This window comes from Oncorhynchus masou, chromosome 22 (genome assembly GCF_036934945.1).
Source record: "Oncorhynchus masou masou isolate Uvic2021 chromosome 22, UVic_Omas_1.1, whole genome shotgun sequence".
In the NCBI taxonomy this organism is placed as follows: Eukaryota; Metazoa; Chordata; class Actinopteri; order Salmoniformes; family Salmonidae; genus Oncorhynchus; species Oncorhynchus masou.
This window is the reverse complement of record NC_088233.1, coordinates 57802492-57823620: the sequence shown is the minus strand read 5'-3', so window position 1 is coordinate 57823620 and position 21129 is coordinate 57802492. Positions and strand designations below refer to the sequence as shown.

Sequence of the window (21129 nt, the reverse complement as noted above, 5' to 3'; positions counted from 1 at the left end):
CGGCGGATTGTTTCAGATTGTCAGGCCCAGCTGATTTGTACGGGTCCAGGTTTTGCAGCTCTTTCAGAACATCTGCTATCTTGATTTGGGTAAAGGAGAACCTGGAAAGGCTTGGGCGAGTATCTGCGGGGGGGGGGGGGGGGCTGTTGGCCGAGGTTGGAGTAGCCAGGCGGAAGGCATGGCCAGCCATTGAGAAATGCTTGTTGAAGTTTTCGATAATCATGGATTTATCGGTGGTGACCGTGTTACCTAGCCTCAGTGCAGTGGGCAGCTGGGAGGAGGTGCTCTTGTTCTCCATGGACTTCACAGTGTCCCAGAACTTTTTGGAGTTGGAGCTACAGGATGCAAATTTCTGCCTGAAGAAGCTGGCCTTAGCTTTCCTGACTGACTGTGTATTGGTTCCTGACTTCCCTGAACAGTTGCATATCGCGGGGAATATTCGATGCTATTGCAGTCCGCCACATGTTTTTTGCTGGTCGAGAGCAGTCAGACGTTTTAGGATACTTATATTCAACTATAAAGTTTTCGGGGGTCACAGCGAGACAGATAAACATCTTCGGTCCATGTTTAGCTGAGATTTTCTGTGTGTAAAGTGACACGGGAGGGCAGACAGGGATCTACCAATTCCCTTAGCTGTTGTATGAGTGCGCTGATACAGTGATTTCAAGTGCAGCGTTAATAAAGACGGTTTTGGGTCACAGCTTGGACATTTTAAAATGCTCTTACGAAGGTTCTCACGATGAACTTTGCCTTAAGATGCTTTTGGGAAACTGGGCCCAAAGCTGGGAGTGAGGGAGACGAGGTAGAGAGAGGTGACGCTCTAGCAGGGGCCGTTCTGTGCGTGTTGGCTACTGTGAGTGTGACCAAGTGAGGGAGGGAGAGACGAGACAGCAACCAACCAAGCCTACTCATGCTATAATAGACTACTAGCTGCCATAGCTAACGTTAGGTTATCCAATATGATTATGTACTGTCTGTCTTGACTGCATCAAACCGGAAGAAGCTAGTTAAGCTAGCTAGCTTGGCTAATTGAGGCGGCATGCGTTCTTATTCTACACAGTTACAAACATTCCGAATATGTTGGCTGTTGTAGCATATCCTTTGCCTTTAACAATGACGGCCTAGGAACAGTGGGTTAACTGCAGGGGCAGAACGACAGATTTGTACCTTGTCAGCTCGGGGGTTTGAACTTGCAACCTTCCCATTACTAGTCCAACGCTCTAACCACTAGGCTACCCTGCCACCCCATTGATTAGTATCTTGATTAGTATCTCCTAACTTTTGCCACACACAGAGGCTCTATCACTATAGCCTATTACAACTTTGATGACTTATGATTGGACAACAAGCTACACAAGCCACTCTCGTGAAAAGATCTCGGATCTGTATGGGTCCTTCCGGACAAATCAGTTAAAATTACACATACCCAATACCTGTGACAATCGTGTCAGATCCGACCCAAACCAGTGACAATATTTAGAATTGTGAATCCAGGTACAGGTGGATTCGTGAAGACATCTACTCTGGGGCCATAAAGCTGCTCTATTTACCCTTATTTTGGGTTGCAAAATCACACAAACTTTGCCAAAAGTAGACTGGAATAAAAGAAGAAGCTTCCCCTACCCTTCATTAGAGTTTTACATTTACTAGACTGTTTATCAAAGGTTTCAGCTAGGCTGTTCTGAGTGTCTGCCGGTCTAATGTCATCAGTTGCATGGAGGCTAGGCAGGGGACAGGGACGGCACAATCTGTCCCTACAGTCAGCCGTCAGTACTGGGCACAGCTATCTGTCTGTGGTCCTTCATTTGAGCAGTCCCTTCAACTAATCTTCCACAAGTGCACAGCAAGGGTGGCTGAAGACATTTCTAATAAAGGGACAGTCTGGGATTCGAAAACAACAAAGCGCTCCACTTGTTTAGGTAAACAGCTGAAGGATGGGGTTGGAGAAATGTAATCACACTCAAATTCATAGACCATCTATGAGATCAAAATGTTTGGAAGGTATACAGTGTTTGTTTACGATTACATTGTTTACAGACAATGGAGTAAAACAAATAATATTTTGGGTTCTGATCGAGTACATGCAATCGTAAGTTATATTCTTTAAGACCAAATGGCCTATATATCATTAATTCAAAAGTTTAAAAAATGGATGTACCAATCCCAGATTGCTCGTTTCGTTTTGTGTAAATCAATTTGAGTTAGTTGACAGTCTCGGCATCTAGGCTACAAATCATCTGAACAACAATCCAAATATAAAATGGGGCAAACAGCCCGTGTCATACTTGATGGCGCGCACGCGCACACACACACAGTTGTCACACTCACCTTGGGAAAATCTGAAATGGCACCATATGATTTTAAACTCAGCCCTATTTTGGACAAAGCCCTCGTTTTAAGCGACTTACAGAACCGATGATGTCACACACACAAACTCACCTTGTCATACTTGGAGATGATGTCCGCCCGTTCCTCTGCTATCAGCGTCTCAATATCCTTCTTCATGTCAAAGTCTGAAGGGAGAGGGGGAAGAGATGAGTTAACACAAGTCAACATTGATCATCCATAATAGGCATGATATAACATAACAACGTAATGCAATACAAAAACACCCGAAACACAAAGAGAGTCTAGTACCGTAGTCAATTCTATTCTTAGTTTCCATCAGCCTAATAAGACATCTAAAGTGGTTCTCTGAGCCACTCATCCTAATCACTAGCACAAAGCCAAACTGAGCCAATATTTTTTTCCACGGTAAACATGAAACACGAAGCAGACCAAACTCTTCGGTCCTATAAAAACATGTTGTATGTAAAATATTGTGTGCTATAGCTTGGAAAATAAACACATGGGACAGGATGACAACGATGTTTGTTGACAACATTAGGGCTGTTTTCCTAAAGAAGTTAAATCCATTTCATGTTTTGTTTCCTTGCCACGATACTAACAAGTATCGCAATACTGGTATTGTCACTACCCTACCAAACAATAGCAGAGTAAGAGGTTCAAAGGTCATGGATCAGATCAACCAATCAATCAACTGCTTGATCAAGGTCGTCTACAGGCTATATTATAATCATCAGTCACTATCCTAAATACTCGTAGACACCTAATTGCCAAAAGAAAGTACAAGATAGCGGCATGTGGCACATCCTATGAGCAAGCAAACTAACAATCCATATAGGGCCTAGTTCACAAATATGTACTAACAAGACCACCTGTTATTTTTGGTATTTCTCACTGCCTACTATCCTACGATGTTCAGTTTAAAATTAGTACCAGCAAATAGATGGTCCACCACATGCAAATCCAGTACTCATAGCTTAAGTTCACACATCAACTAGGCTAGGTCTGGAGAAGTGATCTGGAGCAGGCATTTAGTATACTGGCTAGCAGTTGCATGTGATGACAGGACAAACCCCAAACTGTAGGCAACATTCCTATGCACAACAGTTAGCAATATCAATAACTTTTACTACGAGCCTTGCTTCGTGCCACAAAGACACAAGGATGGTGAAAGAAACAATAGTCGGTCTACATTATCTCCAGTCTTCACCTGATCTGATTAGGTACAAGGACTGTATAGCACAGTGAGAGCAGACAGTGGTCAAAATAACTTTGGCCTGTTTAGGGAAAGATGTTTCCCACAACGTGTTGTTAGTGACAATAGAATAGCACATTATGTGAAGCCCTTATCAAAGTCTCTTTGGTTCCACACCGTTGAGCCGGCGAGAGATATGGGTCGGAAAACGTAATACAGGGATGGTATATGCCACTGCACTTCAAATTTGACCGTAATACACACTGCTCCATTGAGAAGATTGAAATACTGCTCGTTTTCCTGGAAATCTGCTACTTTCGTCCTCATGCTAGCTAGCAGTAACCATTTGCATAAATTAACATGGGTTAAATGAGGACCATAGGAATACAGAGGTAGCTTTTGTGAATGGTCCTGCTTTCAAGACCAACTTTAAAATATTCAGGCTATTCTAACGTCAAATTATTTAAAATCGAACTATTAACTATAGACATATGCATAAAATAACCCTCCAACAGTAACTCTTGAACCGTTCAAGCAAGAGACACCGAACCAACTTTCTCATGTTCAGGCTTATCCAATCAATCTACTTTTTCAAACTATAACCAGTCAATCCCACTACTATATCACAACCATAAATACGTTAACAGCTAGCAAGAACACCACATTTTCAAGTTGTGATGATTTTTCTGTTAGGAATGAAAAGCTGACTGAAGACTGGACGGTCAGGTATTCATGTAGTTTAGTCCATTTCTGTGGTAACATGGACTCTTAACGTGATGAAACTGTTGCCTCTTGCAAAAACAAGCAAGGTGTTGTAGCAAACGAGTCTCTATGCCTACAGGCAATGCTCCCCTTCCCTGCAGCAGCACGTAGAACTAGAATGAATACTCTTTCTATGGCAGCAAGAAATCAGGAGAGGAGAAACTGTCTTTAAAACATTTGTATATATTTTGCTATAATGGTGACCGCAGTCATTTGGCTCACCAATAACCATCATCTAAAATGACATGACAATCACAGCTCTAACAAATGAGCTAGGCTCCGACAGCCTAGGCTATGATTAGCCTACACAAAAACTGTTGATAATAGTGAAGTCTCTTCTCCTTATCTGGAGCAATATCAAGTGTCAGAGTAGGAGTGTTGATTTAGGATCAGGACCTGGCTGTCAATGTAATCTTGTTCATTGTAATCTAAAAGGCAAAACTGGTTCTAAAATCTGACACGCTTGTTTGCTTACATACAGCCCCTGGCCATCAATCTCAACTTTGTTTATACAACAGTTTGCCTAAGCAATGACGAGAGTTAGGCTGAAAATCATGAAGACAAGTGAATAACCAGTCCCAAAGCACATAAAGTGACACAGCCAATTTCTTATCTAAGCTCGTGTTCATTAGGACAAAACAACTGAAAACTTTTAAAAATGTTTTGCAACAGAAAGCCAAAATGAGCATTTCTTATTGGACAAGTCGAGGTAGGTCCCAAACTATTATGGTCTGTTTTCTTCTGTTTGGTGTCTAATGATCACGACCCAGCCATATTCTTATCTAAGCTCCAGAACCTTTCTCGGTCTGAGCTGTTTTTATCATCTTGAGGTGGCTAGGTTGTAAAGGCTCAATGCAGCCATTATCTCAATATCAAAACATTTCAGGGTGACAATTGTTTTATTATTAAAATGGTCAAAAAGAAACAAAAAAAGAGCTTCTTAGCAGGGAGCAATTTCACAAGCAAGATGTTCGCTAGGACTGCCTGGGAGTGGTCTGAGTGTCTAATTAGACGAGCCTAATGGGAGGGATATGTAACCTTAAAACTAGCTGTTATTGGCAGAAAGATTTGAAACTCTATTTGTTATTCATTTATTAACTTATATCGCCTGGTAATGTCACCAGGGAGGCCAAAACTCCATCCCACCAAAATAGGCTGAAATTTCAGGCAGTCTTTTCAAACAGCTTACACTAAAACGGCATTATCATCATTTTCACAGTATCATTGCAACCTCAGTTTGGAAATATATACTGAACAGAAATATGAACACAACATGTAGTGTTGGTCCCATGTTTCATAAGCTGAAATAAAGAATAAGAAATTTTCCATATGCACAAAAAACTTCTCAAATTTGTTTACATCCCTATTATTGAGCATGTCTCCTTTGCCAAGAAAATCCATGCACCTGACAGAAGCTGACTAAACAGTATGCCTATTACACAGGTGCACCTTGTACTGGGGACAATAAAAGGCCACTCAAATCTGCAGTAGTGTCACAACACCATGCCACAGATGTCTCAAGTTTTGAGGGAGCGTTCAATTGGCATGCTGACTGCAGGAATATCCGACAGCGCTGTTGCCAGAGAATTGAACGTTAAATTATCTACCATAAGCCACCTTCAATGTCATTTTAGAGAATTAGGTAGTATCTCCAACTGGCCTCAACACCGCAGACCATGTGTAACCACAGGACCTCCACATCCGGCTTCCTCACCTTCGGGATCGTCAGACCAGCCACGGACAGCTGATGAAACTGAGGAGTATTTCGGTCTGTAATAAAGCCCTTTTGTGGGGGAAAAAATATTCTGATTGGCTAGGTTGACTGCTCCCCAGTGGGTGGCCTTGCCCAATTATGTGATATCCATAGATTAGGGCCTAATGAATTCATTTCAATTGACACATTTCTTAAATGAAGTAACTACGCCAAATCGTTGAAATTGTTGGATGTTGCGTTTTGATTTTTGTTCAGTATATACATTAAAACACAGGTAAATCAGGTTTTTGACTGCACTGGGCCTTTAAAAGGCTGCTCTTAAGGTTTCCAGTCGGTTTCCTGTGTTATGACCCTCAGACTGCTGATAATATTGTGTTTGGTCAGGAAGAGAAGGAAATACCGCCACCACTCCTTCAATACAAGGGATGATGGTGTTGTTGGTGACTTGGACTAGTATTTACGTGAGGCTAGTGGGGAGAAAAAAATGAAGTGAGTGTCCCCTACTGAACAGGATCTCATGTCACAAAGTGCACTGCTCTGTGGGCTCGTTCTTGTCGTCAGCACGGCCACTGGGCAGCCAGGTCAAATGAAGTCCAACTGTCCTTATTTTGTCTGTGAATCACACGCAACAGCTAAGTTCCACCCTCTTTGTCGGTTGAGTCAAAGCATGATGGCTTATGATCAATTCAAAGCGCCTTGCTTTATTAGGAGTTTCTTTTCAAGTGGTGACTAGCCATGATCAGCAGAGTATGAAACAGAAGACAGACTAACCGGGAAGAACAAGTGAATAAGCAGAAGCGGAGGTAGAGATGAGTGAGCGAGATGACACTACTTAACTACTGTACCCCATCCATGCACTTGGAAAACTGTTAGAGGGAGGGAGTGTGTGAAATAATGTTTTTAAATTCTTTGGCAATATTTGCAGACTGTACTACATGCAAATCAAGCACAAATAAAACAGAACATTTGAAAGATTGCGAGGGCGAGAGAGGTGAGAAAAAGAAAGGGTGAATGGGAAAGTGAAAAGGAGGAGATATTTTGATGTAGAGTGCGAGCAAAAGGCCTATTCAAATCAGTGGCATGTGTAGTCACATTACACAAAATAGGTAGGGAGACAGTAAACATTTATAGTAGCCTTAGTATATAGGTGATTGTGTAAAAGTCAACCTGACGATGCACAAATAAAGTTAGTAATTTTAAAATTAAAGCATGTTCCAAAGTATCCTTAAGATCTACAGTACCAGTCAACAGTTTGGACACCTATTCATTAAAGAGTTTATTTATTTTTCTATATTGTAGAATAATAAAGACATCAAAACTATGAAATAATACATATGGAATCTTGTAGTAACCAAAAAAGTGTTAAACTTAAAATATTTATATTTCAGATTCTTCAAAGTAGCCACCCTTTGCCTTGACAGCTTTGCACACTATTGGAATTCTCTCAACCAGCTTCAGGAGGTAGTCACCTGGAATGCATTTCAATTAACAGGTGTGCCTTGTTAAAAGTTAATTTATGGAATTTCTTTCCTTCTTAATGCGTTTGACTACCACAGCATGGGTACGCCATCCCATCTGGTTTGCGCTTAGTGGGACAATCATTTATTTTTCAACAGAACAATGACCAACACACACCTCCAGGTTGTGTAAGGGTTATTTGACCAAGAAGGAGAGTGATGGAGTGCTGCATCAGAGGACCTGGCCTCCACAATCAACCAACCTCAACCCAATTGAGCGGGTTTGGGGTGAGTTGGACCGGAGAGTGAAGGAAAAGCAACCAACAAGTGCTCAGCATATGTTGGAACTCCTTCAAAACGGTTGGATTGGCATTCCAGGTGAAACTGGTTGAGAGAATGCCAAGAGTGTGCAAAGCTGTCATCAAGGCAAAGGGTGACTGCTTTGAAGAATCTCAAATATATTTTTATTTGTTTAACACTTTTTTGGTTACTACATGATTCCATGTGTTATTTCTACCCCCAGTATTATTTATGAAGATGAGATGTTAATTAATGGACAAATACAGACCAAATTGAAGTGTCTTGAGTTTTTTTTGCGTGTTCTACAGTCTTTTAAAGATGTGGGGGGGTTACATGGTTAGGACAGGCAATGTAACATCCATAATGTTGTTTTTGTTGACATTTCTGTAACTGTAAAGGTTTTATATGGTCTAGAAATGTTTCTCTCTTCGTCAGTATACTTTTTCAGCATTATTATACCAATACGGTTGTGGATGTGATGGATATTGAGGTATTATATATTGTGCATTCAATACATTGTGTGCTTGTTCTGTGATTTCTTATTCTTCTGAAATGCAGAGGCTACCTGCAATTATGCAAGCCTGTGGTACTACGCCATCTGCTGACGTTTTAAAAACATTCCAAATGACAACAAATGTGTTATATATATTGATCAAGAAACCTTTAAGATTTAAATTTCTATTTCAGACTAACATCCATAACTGTTGTTTTTCCTCTCTAAAGCAATAGAAAATAAAAATTGCAATGTGTTCAGCCAAACCATTCCTTCGAAATGTCAATCATGTTTTGACCTAAACTTTTGCAAACATGTTCAGTCTCCCCAAAAAGCTTGTCCATTTCATGTGACATCCACAATGATTCTTAAAAACCACTTAAGATTACAGTGCCAACATTCGGGCACTAGATTTACTGGTAATTACTTCTGTTTTATATGCCTTATTCATTTTCCAACATGTTATGTCAGCATATAAAAAATAAAAAAACCTCAGGCTTCTGTCGAATAACCGTGAATCTGTCTCCATCCAGTGGTCAGCTGGGTTGTCACAATCTATTTCATCAGCAGGTTGCCAAGTCAAGGGGAGTCCTTAGCAAAGCTGCTCTCTTGTTCAACTTGCTCATGACACAGACTTCACTGGATTCCTATCAAGCAGGAGTTTTTTAATATATATACAGTTGAATTTGGAAGTTTACATACACTTACGTTGGAGTCATTAAAACTTGTTTTTCAACCACTCCACAAATGTCTTGTTAACAAACTATAGTTTTTGCAAGTTGGTTAGGACATCAACTTTGTGCATGACAAGTAATTTTTCCAACAACTGTTTAGAGACAGATTATTTCACTGTATCACAATTCCAGTGGGTCAGAAGTTTGCATACACAAAGTTGACATGGCTGTAGAAGCTTCTGATAGGCTAATTAACATCATTTGAGTCAATTGGATGTACCTGTATTTCAAGGCCTACCTTCAAACTCAGTGCCTCTTTACTTGACATCATGGGAAAATCAAAAGAAATCAGCAAAGACCTCAAAAAATTGTAGATCTCCACAAGTCTGGCTCATCCTTGGGAGCAATTTCCAAACGCCTGAAGATATCACGTTCATCTGACAAACAATAGTACGCAAGTATAAACACCATGGGACCACACAGCCGTCATACCACTCAGGAAGGAGATGCGTTCTGTCTCCTAGAGATGAACGTACTTTGCGAGAAGTGCAAATCCATCCCAGAACAGCAAAGGACCTTGTGAAGATGCTGGAGGAAACAGGTACAAAAGTATCTATATCCACAGTAAAACGATATCAACATAACCTGAAAGGCCGCTCAGCAAGGAAGCCACTGCTCCAAAACCGCCATAAAAAAGCCAGACTACGGGTTGCAACTGCACATGGAGACAAAGATGGTATTCTTGGAAAAATTACCTCTGGTCTGACGAAACAAAAATAGAACTGTTTGGGCATAATTACCATCGTTATGTTTGGAGGGAGGCTTGCAATCCGAAGCACACCATCACAACCGTGAAGCACGGGGGTGGCAGCATCATGTTGTGGGGGGTGCTTTGCTGCAGGAGGGACTTGTGTACTTCACAAAATAGATGGCATCATGAGAACGGAAAATTATGTGGATATATTGAAGCAACATCTCAATACATCAGTCAGGAAGTTATAGCCTGGTCGCAAATGGGTCTTCCAAATGGTCAATGCCCCCAAGCATACTTCCAAAGTTGTGGGAAAATGGCTATAGGACAACAAAGTTAAGGAATTGGAGTGGCCATCACAACACACTGACCTCAATCCTATAGAACATTTTGGGGCAGAACTGAAAAGGTGTGCGAGAGCAAGGAGGCCAACAAACCTGACTCAAATACACCAGCTCTGTCAGGAGGAATGGGACAAAATTAACTCAAGTGGGAAGCTTGTGGATGGCTACCCGAAACATTTAACCCAAGTTAAACAATTTAAAGGCAATGCTACGTCTGACCCACTGGGAATGTGATGAAAGAAATTAAAGCTGAAATAAATCACTACTATTATTCTGACTTTTCACATTGTTAAAATAAAGTGGTGATCCTAACTGACCTAAGACAGGGAATTTTTACTCTGATTAAATGTCAAGAATTGTGAAAAACTGAGTTTAAATGTATTTGGCTAAGGTGTATGTAAAAACTTACGACTTCAACTGTATATCTTTTTTTATTTAACTAGGCAAGCCCGTTAAGAACAAATTCTTATTTACAATGACGGCCTACCCCGGCCAACCCCTAACCCGGACGGACGCTGGGCCAAATGTGCGCTGCCCTATGGGACTCCCAATCACGGCCGGTTATGATACAGCCTGGAATCAAACCAGGGTCTGTAGTGACGCCTCTAACACTGAGATGCATTGCCTTGTGCCACTGGGGAGTCACATTTATCACAGCAGTATGATGAAATTTGCAACCTACACACGCCGTTTTAATTCCCCCAAAAAGTTGATTTCGACATTCACAATTTTGTCACATTTTGACTTCACTATGTCATGACAGGTGGAACATTTTAGGTAGATCATCCTAAAATTGATTCTAACTATACATTACCGGTCAGAAGTTTTAGAACACCTACTCATTCAAGGGTTTCTTTATTTTTTTAAACTATTTTCTACATTGCAGACTTATAGTGAAGACATCAAAACTATGAACACACATTGAATCATGTTGTAACCATAAAAAGTGTTAAACAACTCAAAATATATGTTAAATTTGAGAATCTTCAAATGCCCACCCTTTGCCTTGATGACAGCTTTGCACACTCTTGGCATTCTCTCAACCAGCTTCTCCTGGAATGCTTTTCCAACAGTCTTGAAGGAGTTCCCAGATATGCTGAGCACTTGTTGGCTGCTTTTCTTTCACTCTGTGGTCCGACTCATCCCAAACCATCTCAATTGGGTTGAGTTCGGGTGATTGTGGAGGCCAGGTCAGCACTCCATCAATCTCCTTCTTGGTCAAATAGCCCTTACACAGCCTGCAAGGTGTGTGTTGGTCATGGTCCTGTTGAAAAACAAATGATCGTGGGACTAAGCCCAAACCAGATGGGATGGTGTATTGCTGCAGAATGCTGTGGTTGCCATGCTGGTTAAGTGTACCTTGAAATCTAAATAAATCACAGACAGTGCTGCCAGCAAAGCACCCCCACATCATAACACCTCCTCCTCTATGCTTTACGGTGGGAAATACACATGCAGAGATCATCCGTTCACCCACACCACATCTCACAAAGAGAAGGCGGTTCGAACCAAAAATCTCAAATATATTTAGATTTTTTAAACACTTTTTTGGTAACTACTTGATTCCATATTTGTTATTTCAGTTTGTCTTTATTCTACAACGTAGAAAATAGTAAAACAAATAAAGAAAAACCCTTGAATGAGTAGGTGTTCTAAAACTTTTGACTGGTAGTGTATGTAAAAACAAAGTATGAAAAGGCTATGATATCATGATATTTGTATTAGGGTAATTATACCTTTATTTATTTAATAGATCATATGGGTTGAAAATTATTGTTTTTTTCTCAGACAAACAATTCCAGGTGGAAGCGAACAAAACATTATTCAAAATATTGCCTTCTTACAAAACAGTTTAAAACACCTGTCAGCTCAAGAGGTTTGATTTGCTTTATTTCTCCAACATGTCATTATTTACAAGTCTACTTTTTGGGGATATACACCTCCTCCAAGGTGTACTATAGACACTTCAAAAGTTTATTTCATATTTTGTTTGTCATGAAAGTTGTGATTTTGTGTGCAAATGCCATGTCCATAATGCTGGAATTGCCCAGTGCAGAGTAAGAGTGAAAGACATGGGTAAGAGAGAGAGAGGTGGAGTGATATTCTGAACTGCGGCCAAAACAATGATGACATTAAGGAAGCTCGTCTTTCTGCAGGGCAGGGGCCCGAATTACATAATATCCTGTTGGTGACCGCAGGCTCTAACTCTGGAATACAAATGTCCTGTGACGGAATGTTAGCCAATATGACATTTGTTGAGCAGCTCATCAAACTCATGCACATGTTTCTCATCATATGTATTTGTATGTGTAAATAAAACCAGTCTAGGCCTATACCAAGATGCAATGGTTTGAAACTATGATTAATGCCCCTAGCATTACATCTTTAAAGTAAATTGATCAAATCTTTAATCAGACTGTTCAGACTGCTTCCATGCTTTTGGCCTACTCACCAACGGTTATGGACAAAGACAGCCATGAAAATAAAATAACCGTCATAACCGCAAAAAACCATGGGCTCTTAGCGTGATAAAACTTTGTTGCTCTTTGCTGAAACAAGCAAGGTTTTGTCGCAAACAAGTCTTTGGTTGTCTAGGCAACACCCCCTCCCTGCAGCAGCAACACACCTATAAATAGAATGAATAGAAGGGGCTTAGAACCTCTAACCCTGGGTATTTGACTGGGTAACTCGTGTACACTCTCAATGGCTGCCTGGTATTGTGATGCAATCTATTCCATAGTAATGTAGAATGATTATTCAAATGTTAACCGATGTGGTTCATGAAATGGAATGTATTTTTTGTAATGTCAGTTGAATCAAGAAATATTGATGGGTACGCTTACTTCCGGCCACCAGTCCACCCATTACGCCATAATTTACTTGAATAGGGACGCCCTTCAATTGCAGCAGATGAAGTCGGGAGCAGAGGAGAGCAGAGGAGAAAAAGTGCAGTGACCGATCATTTGGCTGTCAATTACGGTCATCCAAAATTCCATGACTGTTACAGCCCTACCTCCTATCCACTACAATTGAATCATGGGGGCCAAAACCTTCTGTTGGTATATCATTACAGTCTACTGGATATGTGTGACAAGTGGGGAAGGAAGTTTCTCTCTTCTGCAAGGCTACCCAGAATTTCATGTTCCCCTGGACAAGGCCTTACAGGAAGTAAACATTTCAGCAGACCAAGTGCGGAGACAAAAACAGCCAAGCAGCCAGACATTCAAAGGCGTGTTTTAGGGGCAATTCCTTGATTACGGAAATGACATTTGCACACAAAATTAAATGTCTCAGAATGAAGAAACAAAACACAAATTATACTTTTGTGTATAATGTGTATACAGTAGCCCTTGGGGGGAGTGGGCTGTTGCGGTGACCGTATTAATACAACACTGGCAGCCATGAGTCATGACCGCAGTAAAATTCCACTTGATCGGTGAGTCACGGTCATCTCCCTTTATGCACTCTGGACATGCATTGGTAGTACCCAACTCTGGTACTCAGAACTCTATTGTCCTTCTAACAACTGACATCAATGCAAATGAAATCGAAAATCACATCAAACACTTATCAACAAAGTACTGTGCTTTTAAAACTCACCTCACTGTGAGCCTCAGAAGAATATTGATTCATTCGCTGGGTCGGCGAGTGAGTTTATAAGGAAGTGTATTGGGGATGTTGTACCCACTGTGACTATTAAAACCTGCTCTAACCAGAAGCCGTGGATAGATAGCGGCAATTCGCACAAAACTGAAAGAAAAGGCAATCAAACATACCAAATGTCGGTATAGGGACAAAGGAGTCGCAATTCAATGGCTCAGACACGAGAAGTATGTGGCAGGGTCTGTAATAGTTTGCAAGCGTCGGAGCCGGCGTAGTACGATTCGATCTTAGTCCTGTATTGATGCTTATCCTGTTTGATGGTTCGTCGGAGGGCATAGCAGGATTTCTTATAAGCTTCCGGGTTAGAGTCACGTTCCTTGAAAACGGCAGCTCTAGCTTTCAGCTCAGTGCGAATGTTGTCTATACTCCATGGCTTCTGGTTGGGGTATGTACATACAGTCACTGTGGGGACGACGTCCTCGTTTTACATATTGATAAAGCCATTGACTGATGTGGTGTACTCAACGCCATCGGAAGAATCTCGGAACATATTCCGGTCTGTACTAGCAAAACAGTCCTGTAGTTTAGCATCTGCTTCATCTGACCACTTTTTTATTTTATTTTTATAGGCCGAGTCACTGGTGATTCCTGCTTTAATTTTTGCTTGTAAGCAGGAATCAAGAGGATAGAGTAATGGTCAGATTTGCCAAATGGAGGGCAAGGGAGAGCTTTGAATGCGTGTGTGGAGTAAAAGTGGTCTAGAATTTTTTCCCATCTGGTTGCACATTTAAAACATGCTGATAGAAATTAGGTAAAACTGATTTAATAACCTCTTGCGACGAGCAATCCCGTATCCGGGAGCGTAATTATAGCATCAAGCTCATTACCATGACGCAACGTTAACTATTTTTGAAAATAGCAAATTAAATAAATATATTGGCTCACATGCTTAGCCTTTTGTTAACAACACTGTCATCTCAGATTTTCAAAATATGCTTTTCAACCATAGCTCCACAAGCATTTGTGTAAGAGTATTGATAGCTAGCATAGCATTAAGCCTAGCATTCAGCAGGCAACATTTTCACAAAAACAAGAAAAGCATTCAAATAAAATAATTTACCTTTGAAGAACTTGATGTTTTCAATGAGGAGACTCAGATAGCAAATGTTCAGTTTTTCCAAAAAGATTATTTGTGTAGGAGAAATCGCTCAGTTTTCTTCATCACGTTTGGCTAAGAAAAAAACCTGAAAATTCAGTCATTACAACGCCAAACTTTTTTCCAAATCAACTCCATAATATCGACAGAAACATGGCAAACGTTGTTTAGAATCAATCCTCAAGGTGTTTTTCACATATCTATTCGATGATAAATCATTCTTGGCAGTTGCCTTTCTCCTCTGAACCAAATGGAAACGTGCATGCAGCTGGAGTTCACGCAATAATTTCGACAGAGGACACCAGGCAGACACCTGGTAAATGTAGTCTCTTATGGTCAATCTTCCATTGATATGCCTACAAATACGTCACAATGCTGCAGACACCTTGGGGAAACGACAGAAAGTGTAGGCTCATTCCTTGCGCATTCACAGCCATATAAGGAGACATTGGAACACAGCGCATTCAAAATCTGGGGCATTTCCTGTTTGAAATGTCATCTTGGTTTTGCCTGTAGCATCAGTACTGTGGCACTCACAGATAATATCTTTGCAGTTTTGGAAACGTCAGTGTTTTCTGTCAATTATATGCATAGTCGAGCATCTTTTCGTGACAAAATATCTTGTTTAAAACGGGAACGTTTTTCATCCAAAAATGAAATACTGCCCCCAGAGGTTCAAGAGGTTAACAGCAAAACACTCATCCAGAGGTGGTGCTCCTAGTGGCTGGGGACTTTAATGCAGGTAGACTTAACCTTTTAACATTCTGTTATAAATTGTGCAACATTTCAACGTCCTGCTATTCATGCCAGGAATATAGTATATGCATATGATTAGTATGTGTGCATAGAAAACTCTGAAGTCTCTAAAACTGGTTAAATGATGTCTGTGACTATAACAGAACGAGTTCCGTGGTCAAAATCGCAAGGAAACCTGATCACAAAATCGATGGAGAAAAAATCTATCCGCCAGTCTATGTATTGTCTATTGGAAGTAAAAAATACTTAAGGATGGGATTACAGTTCCTACAGCTTCCATACGATGTCGCCAGTGTTGTGATTTAGATTCAACTAAATCCTTGGTCATCTGAGTAATAGCCACATCCGGTTTTCAGGTCCACAGCTGTGAAAAATGGATTCGGAATAGTGGGCTACGTTTTCCAAACTTGTGCCTATTGAATACAGATCGCTCCGTGATCAATTTGATCGTTTATTAACGTTTACTAATACCTAAAGTTAGATTACAGAAGTAGTTTGAAGTGTTTTGTCAAAGTTTATAGGTAACTTTTTTAATTTTAAAAAATAACGTTGCGTTTCAAAACTGTGTTTTTCCTGGATCTGACGGTCTTCATAAATGGACATTTTGGGTATACAAGGACCGATTTAATCGAGAAAAAAAAAGACCCAATTGAGTGCCAACAAAGAAGCTCGTCAAAGGTAATGAATGTTTTATATTTTATTTCTGCGTTTTGTGTAGCGCCGGCTACGCTAATTCTTTTGTTTACATCCCCTTCTGGTATTTCGGGGTGTTGCATGCTATCAGATAATAGCTTCTCATGCTTTCGCCGAAAAGCATTTTACAAATCTGACTCATTGGCTAGATTCACAACGAGTGTAGCTTGAATTGAGTACCCTGCATGTGAGTTTTAATGAACGTTTGAGTTTTAACGAGTGCTATTAGCATTTGGCGTAGCGCATTTTCATTTATTGTTGGCAAGGTGGGACGCTAGCGTGTCGGGTGGGCCAGAGAGGTTAACTAGCATGGCTACCACAGCATTCTGCAGCGATATGCCATCCCATCTGATTTGCGCTTAGTGGGACAATAATTTGTTTTTCAACAGGACAATGACCCAACACACCTCCAGGCTGTGTAAGGGCTATTTGAACAAGAAGGAGAGTGATGGAGTTCTGCATCAGAAGACCTGGCCACAATCACCCGACCTCAACCCAAATGAGATGATTTGGGATGAGTTGGACCACAGAGTGAAGGAAAAGCAGCCAACAAGTGTTCAGCATATGTGGGAACTCCTTCCAGAACTTAAATTGTTGGAAAAGCATTCCAGGTTAAGCTGGTTGAGAGAATGCCAAGAGTGTGCAAAGCTGTCATCAAGGCAAAAGGTGGCTACTTTGAAGAATCTCAAATATATTGTGATTTGTTTAACACTTTTTTGGTTTCTACATGATTCCATGTGCTATTTCATAGATTTGATGTCTTCACTATTATTCTACAATTTAGCAAATAGTTAAAATAAAGAAAACCCCTTGAATGAGTAGGTGTGTCCAATCTTTTGACTAGTACTGTATGTGTACAAACTGGCGGAAGAGTATGCCACACTTCTTCTTGGAATGTGTCATCCCCGCGTCCTTCGCAATGGATTAGCCCCTGCAATGGATTAGTTGACTGAGATTGGTGCAAATAAGACCGTCTCGTGTGCCATAAAACAATATACAGTGGCAAGAAACAATGTGTCAACCTTTTGGAATTACCTAAATTTCTCGATAAATTGATTATAACATTTGATAGGATCTCCGTTTAAGTCACAACAATAGACAAACACAGTGTGCTTATTGGAGTGCGCCAACATGGAGCCCAATCAATGAGACGAGATTAGAAATGCTGGTTAGAGCTACCCTGCTCTATAAAACCTTACATGTGAGTTTGCTATTCACAAGAAGCATTGCCTGGATGTGAGCATTGAACAAAAGAGATCTCAGAAGACCGACAGTGGTTCCTCCTTTAAAAGTTGTGAGCTTACGTCGCGGAACTTAGAGGTACCCAGCGTCACGGCTTCATTGCTCCAGACCACGGCAGGGGGAGTTAGAGCACTCATTATGCATTTGGGTCCCAAGGTATTTATATGACCAATCAATCATAGCGAGTGGTTCCAAATACAAATTTGACATTATGCCACCTGTCGCTTGTGTCTTTTTTCAGCAAATGTAAGTAATTATAACGTCATAACGAGTCAAGCAGAAAATGCACAATTGAGAGAAATATGTTAGTTAATGTAGAGACAAACGATTGTGCATATTTTTTTGTCATAAACTTAATTTACGAAAATATCTTTTGAGCAAGATTTTTTTCAGTCATATGGAATACCAGGTGTATCAAACTCCATTCTTTGAATGATGCCTTGTCTGCATGTATGCATTATAATTATACACTTCAGTTTTTACACCACTCCTCCTCCTGGGACATCAAATCATTACACATTGTAACTATGCAATAGACTAGAAACATGATTTAAGTAAAGGCTGATTTGTATTTCATATATATAGGAAAAAAAATGTAAACTACACTTCCTATGCATCTAACTCCTTTCACCTGCATTAACTTCTTTGGGACTGGGGGGGCAGTATTGAGTAGCTTGGATGAATAAGGTGCCCAGAGTAAAATAACTGCTACTCAGGCCCAGAAGTTAGAATATGCATATAATTAGTAGATTTGGATAGAAAACACTGACTGTTTGAATGATGTCTGTGAGTATAACAGAACTCATATGGCAGACAAAAACCCGAGAAAAAAATCCAACACGGAAGTGGGAAATCTGAGGTTTGTAGGTTTTCAAGTCTTTACCTATCCAATATACAGTGTAAATGGGGTCAGATTGCACTTCCTAAGGCTTCCACTAGATGTCAACAGTCTTTAGAACCTTGTTTCAGGCTTCACTATGAAAGGGGAGCGAATAAGAGCTGTTTGAACAAGGTGTCTGGCAGAATGCCATGAGCTAAATCACGCTCGTGGCCGTGAGAGCGAGCTGCATTCCCTTTCATTTCTAAAGACAAAGGAATTGTCCGGTTGGAATATTATTGAAGATTTATGATAAAAACATCCTAAAGATAGAAACATGTCAAATGATGTATAGAATCTACGAACTGTAATGTAACTTTCTGGACTTCTGGTTCATCATTGGGAGCAATTTCCAAACGCCTGAAGGTACCACGTTCATCTGTACAAACAATAGCACACAAGTATAAACACCATGGGACCACGCAGCCATCATACCGCTCAGGAAGGAGATGTGTTCTGCCTCCTAGAAATGAATGTACTGTGGTGCGAAAAGTGCAAATCAGTCCCAGAATAACAGCAAAGGACCTTGTGAAGATGCTGGAGGAAACAGGTACAAAAGTCCTAAATCGACATAACCTGAAAGGCCGCTCAGCAAGGAAGAAGCCAGGGCTCCAAAACTGCCATAAAAAAGCCAGACTACGGTTTGCAACTGCACATGGGGACAAAGATCGTACTTTTCATACAAAATCGTACAAAAAAAGAACTGTTTGGCCATAACAACTATCGTTATGTTTGGAGGAAAAAGGGGGAGGATTACAAGCCAAAGAACACTATCCCAATTGTGAAGCACAGGGGTGGCAGCATCATGTTGTGGGGGTTCTTTGCTGCAGGAGGGACTGGTGCCATTTCACAAAATAGATGGCATCACGACACAGGAAAACTATGTGGATATATTGAAGCAACATCTCAAGACATCAGTCAGGAAGTTAAAGCTTGGTCGCAAATGGGTCTTCCAAGTGGACAATGACCCCAAGCATACTTCCAAAGTTGGGGAAAAATGGCTTAAGAACAACAAAGTCAAGGTATTGGAGTGGCCATCACAACACCCTGACTTCAATCCAATAGAACATTTGTGGGCAGAACTGAAAAAGCGTATGTGAGCAAGGAGGCCTACAAACCTGACTCAGTTACACCAGCTCTGTCAGGAGGAATGGGCCAAAATTCACCCAACTTATTGTGGGAAGCTTGTGGAAGGCTACCTGAAATGTTTGACCCAAGTTAAGCAATTTAAAAGGCAATGCTACCAAATACTAATTGAGTGTATGTAAACTTCTGTGGAAAGCTGAAATAAAATCATTTGAGTATTTTTCTGACATTTAACATTCTTAAAATAAAGTAGTGATCCTAACTTACCTAAGATTTACTAGGATAAAATGTCAGGAATTGTGAAAAACTGAGTTTAAATGTATTTGGCTTAGGTGTATGTAAACTTCCGACTTCAACTGTATATGTCTACGTGTGTATGTGTGTATGTATGTGTGTGTGTATAATATATACATGTATGTATGTATGTATGTATGTATATATATATATATATATATATATATGACAATTACAACAATACTGAATGAACACTTATTTTAACTTAATATAAAACAAATAAAATCTATTTAGTCTCAAATAAATAATTTATCATGTTCAATTTGGTTTCAATAACGCAAAAATACAGTGAAGGAGAAGAAAGTAAAAGTGCAATATGTGGCATGTAAAAAAAGCTTACATTTAAGTTCCTTGCTCAGAACATATGAAAGCTGGTGGTTCAAAATTCCCAGTTCTTCAATATTCCCAGTTAAGAAGTTTTAGATTGTAGCTATTATAGGAATTATGACGCGTCGACTATTTCTCTCTATAAAATTTGTATTTCATATACCTTTAACTATTGGATGTTCTTATAGGCACTAGTTTTGCCAGCCTAATCTCAGGAGTTGATAGGCTTGAAGTCAGCGCTGTGCTTCTAGAATTGCTAAGAGCTGTTGGCAAAGGCAGTAAAGTTTGAATGAATGCTTACGAGACTGCTGCTGCCTACCTCCGCTCAGTCAGACAGCTCAATCAAATATCAAATCATAGACTTGTTTATAATATAATGAACAGAGAAATACGAGCCTTAGATCATTAATATGGTCAAATCCGGAAACTATCATTTCGAAAACAAAATGTTGATTCTTTCAGTGTAATACAGAGCCGTTGCGTATTGAACGGGTGGCAACCGTAAGTCTAAATATTGCTGTTTACATTGCACAACCTTCAATGTTATTTCATAATTATGTAAAATTCTGGCAAATTAGTTTGCAACGAGCCAGGCGGCCCAAACTGTTGCATATACCCTGAGTATGTGAAGACAGATTTATTTTATTAGATAAGTTTAATGCTAGCTAGCAACTTACCGTGGCTCCTTGCTGGACTCACGTAACAGGTGGTCAGCCTGCCATGCAGTTTCCTCATGGAATGCAATGTAAATCGGCATCCAAAAATGCTGATTACCGATTGTTATGAAAACTTGAAATCGGCCCTAATTAAATCAACCATGCCGACCTCTAGTTTTCATGGGCTTTCTCCATTCCGACTTTTAAACCATTCAGCCAAAGTTTCATCAAAAAGAATGGATCAAAACTGAGCGACTTCTGGGGGTCTGTACTCCCAAAGTTGTTTTCAAAGACTTGTTGTGCTTGCAAGTTAACTAGCAGTTCTCCAGCTGTTAGCAGTTTTATACTGGTGATAAAAATGTATGATTGCCATGATTTTTTCAGAATATTTACATAATTATAA

The 21129-nt window shown here is 40.2% G+C and overlaps 1 protein-coding gene across 1 annotated transcript in view; it reads right to left on the bottom strand.

Moving 5' to 3' along the window:
* The window catches only part of si:dkeyp-19e1.3 (uncharacterized), a 108170-nt gene that overhangs the window by 67179 nt on the left and 19862 nt on the right, over nt 1-21129 (bottom strand). Inside the window, 1 exon segment of the mRNA XM_064930632.1 lies at nt 2440-2513. Within this exon segment, the coding sequence (XP_064786704.1) occupies nt 2440-2505 (66 nt within the window). The 5' untranslated portion in view covers nt 2506-2513.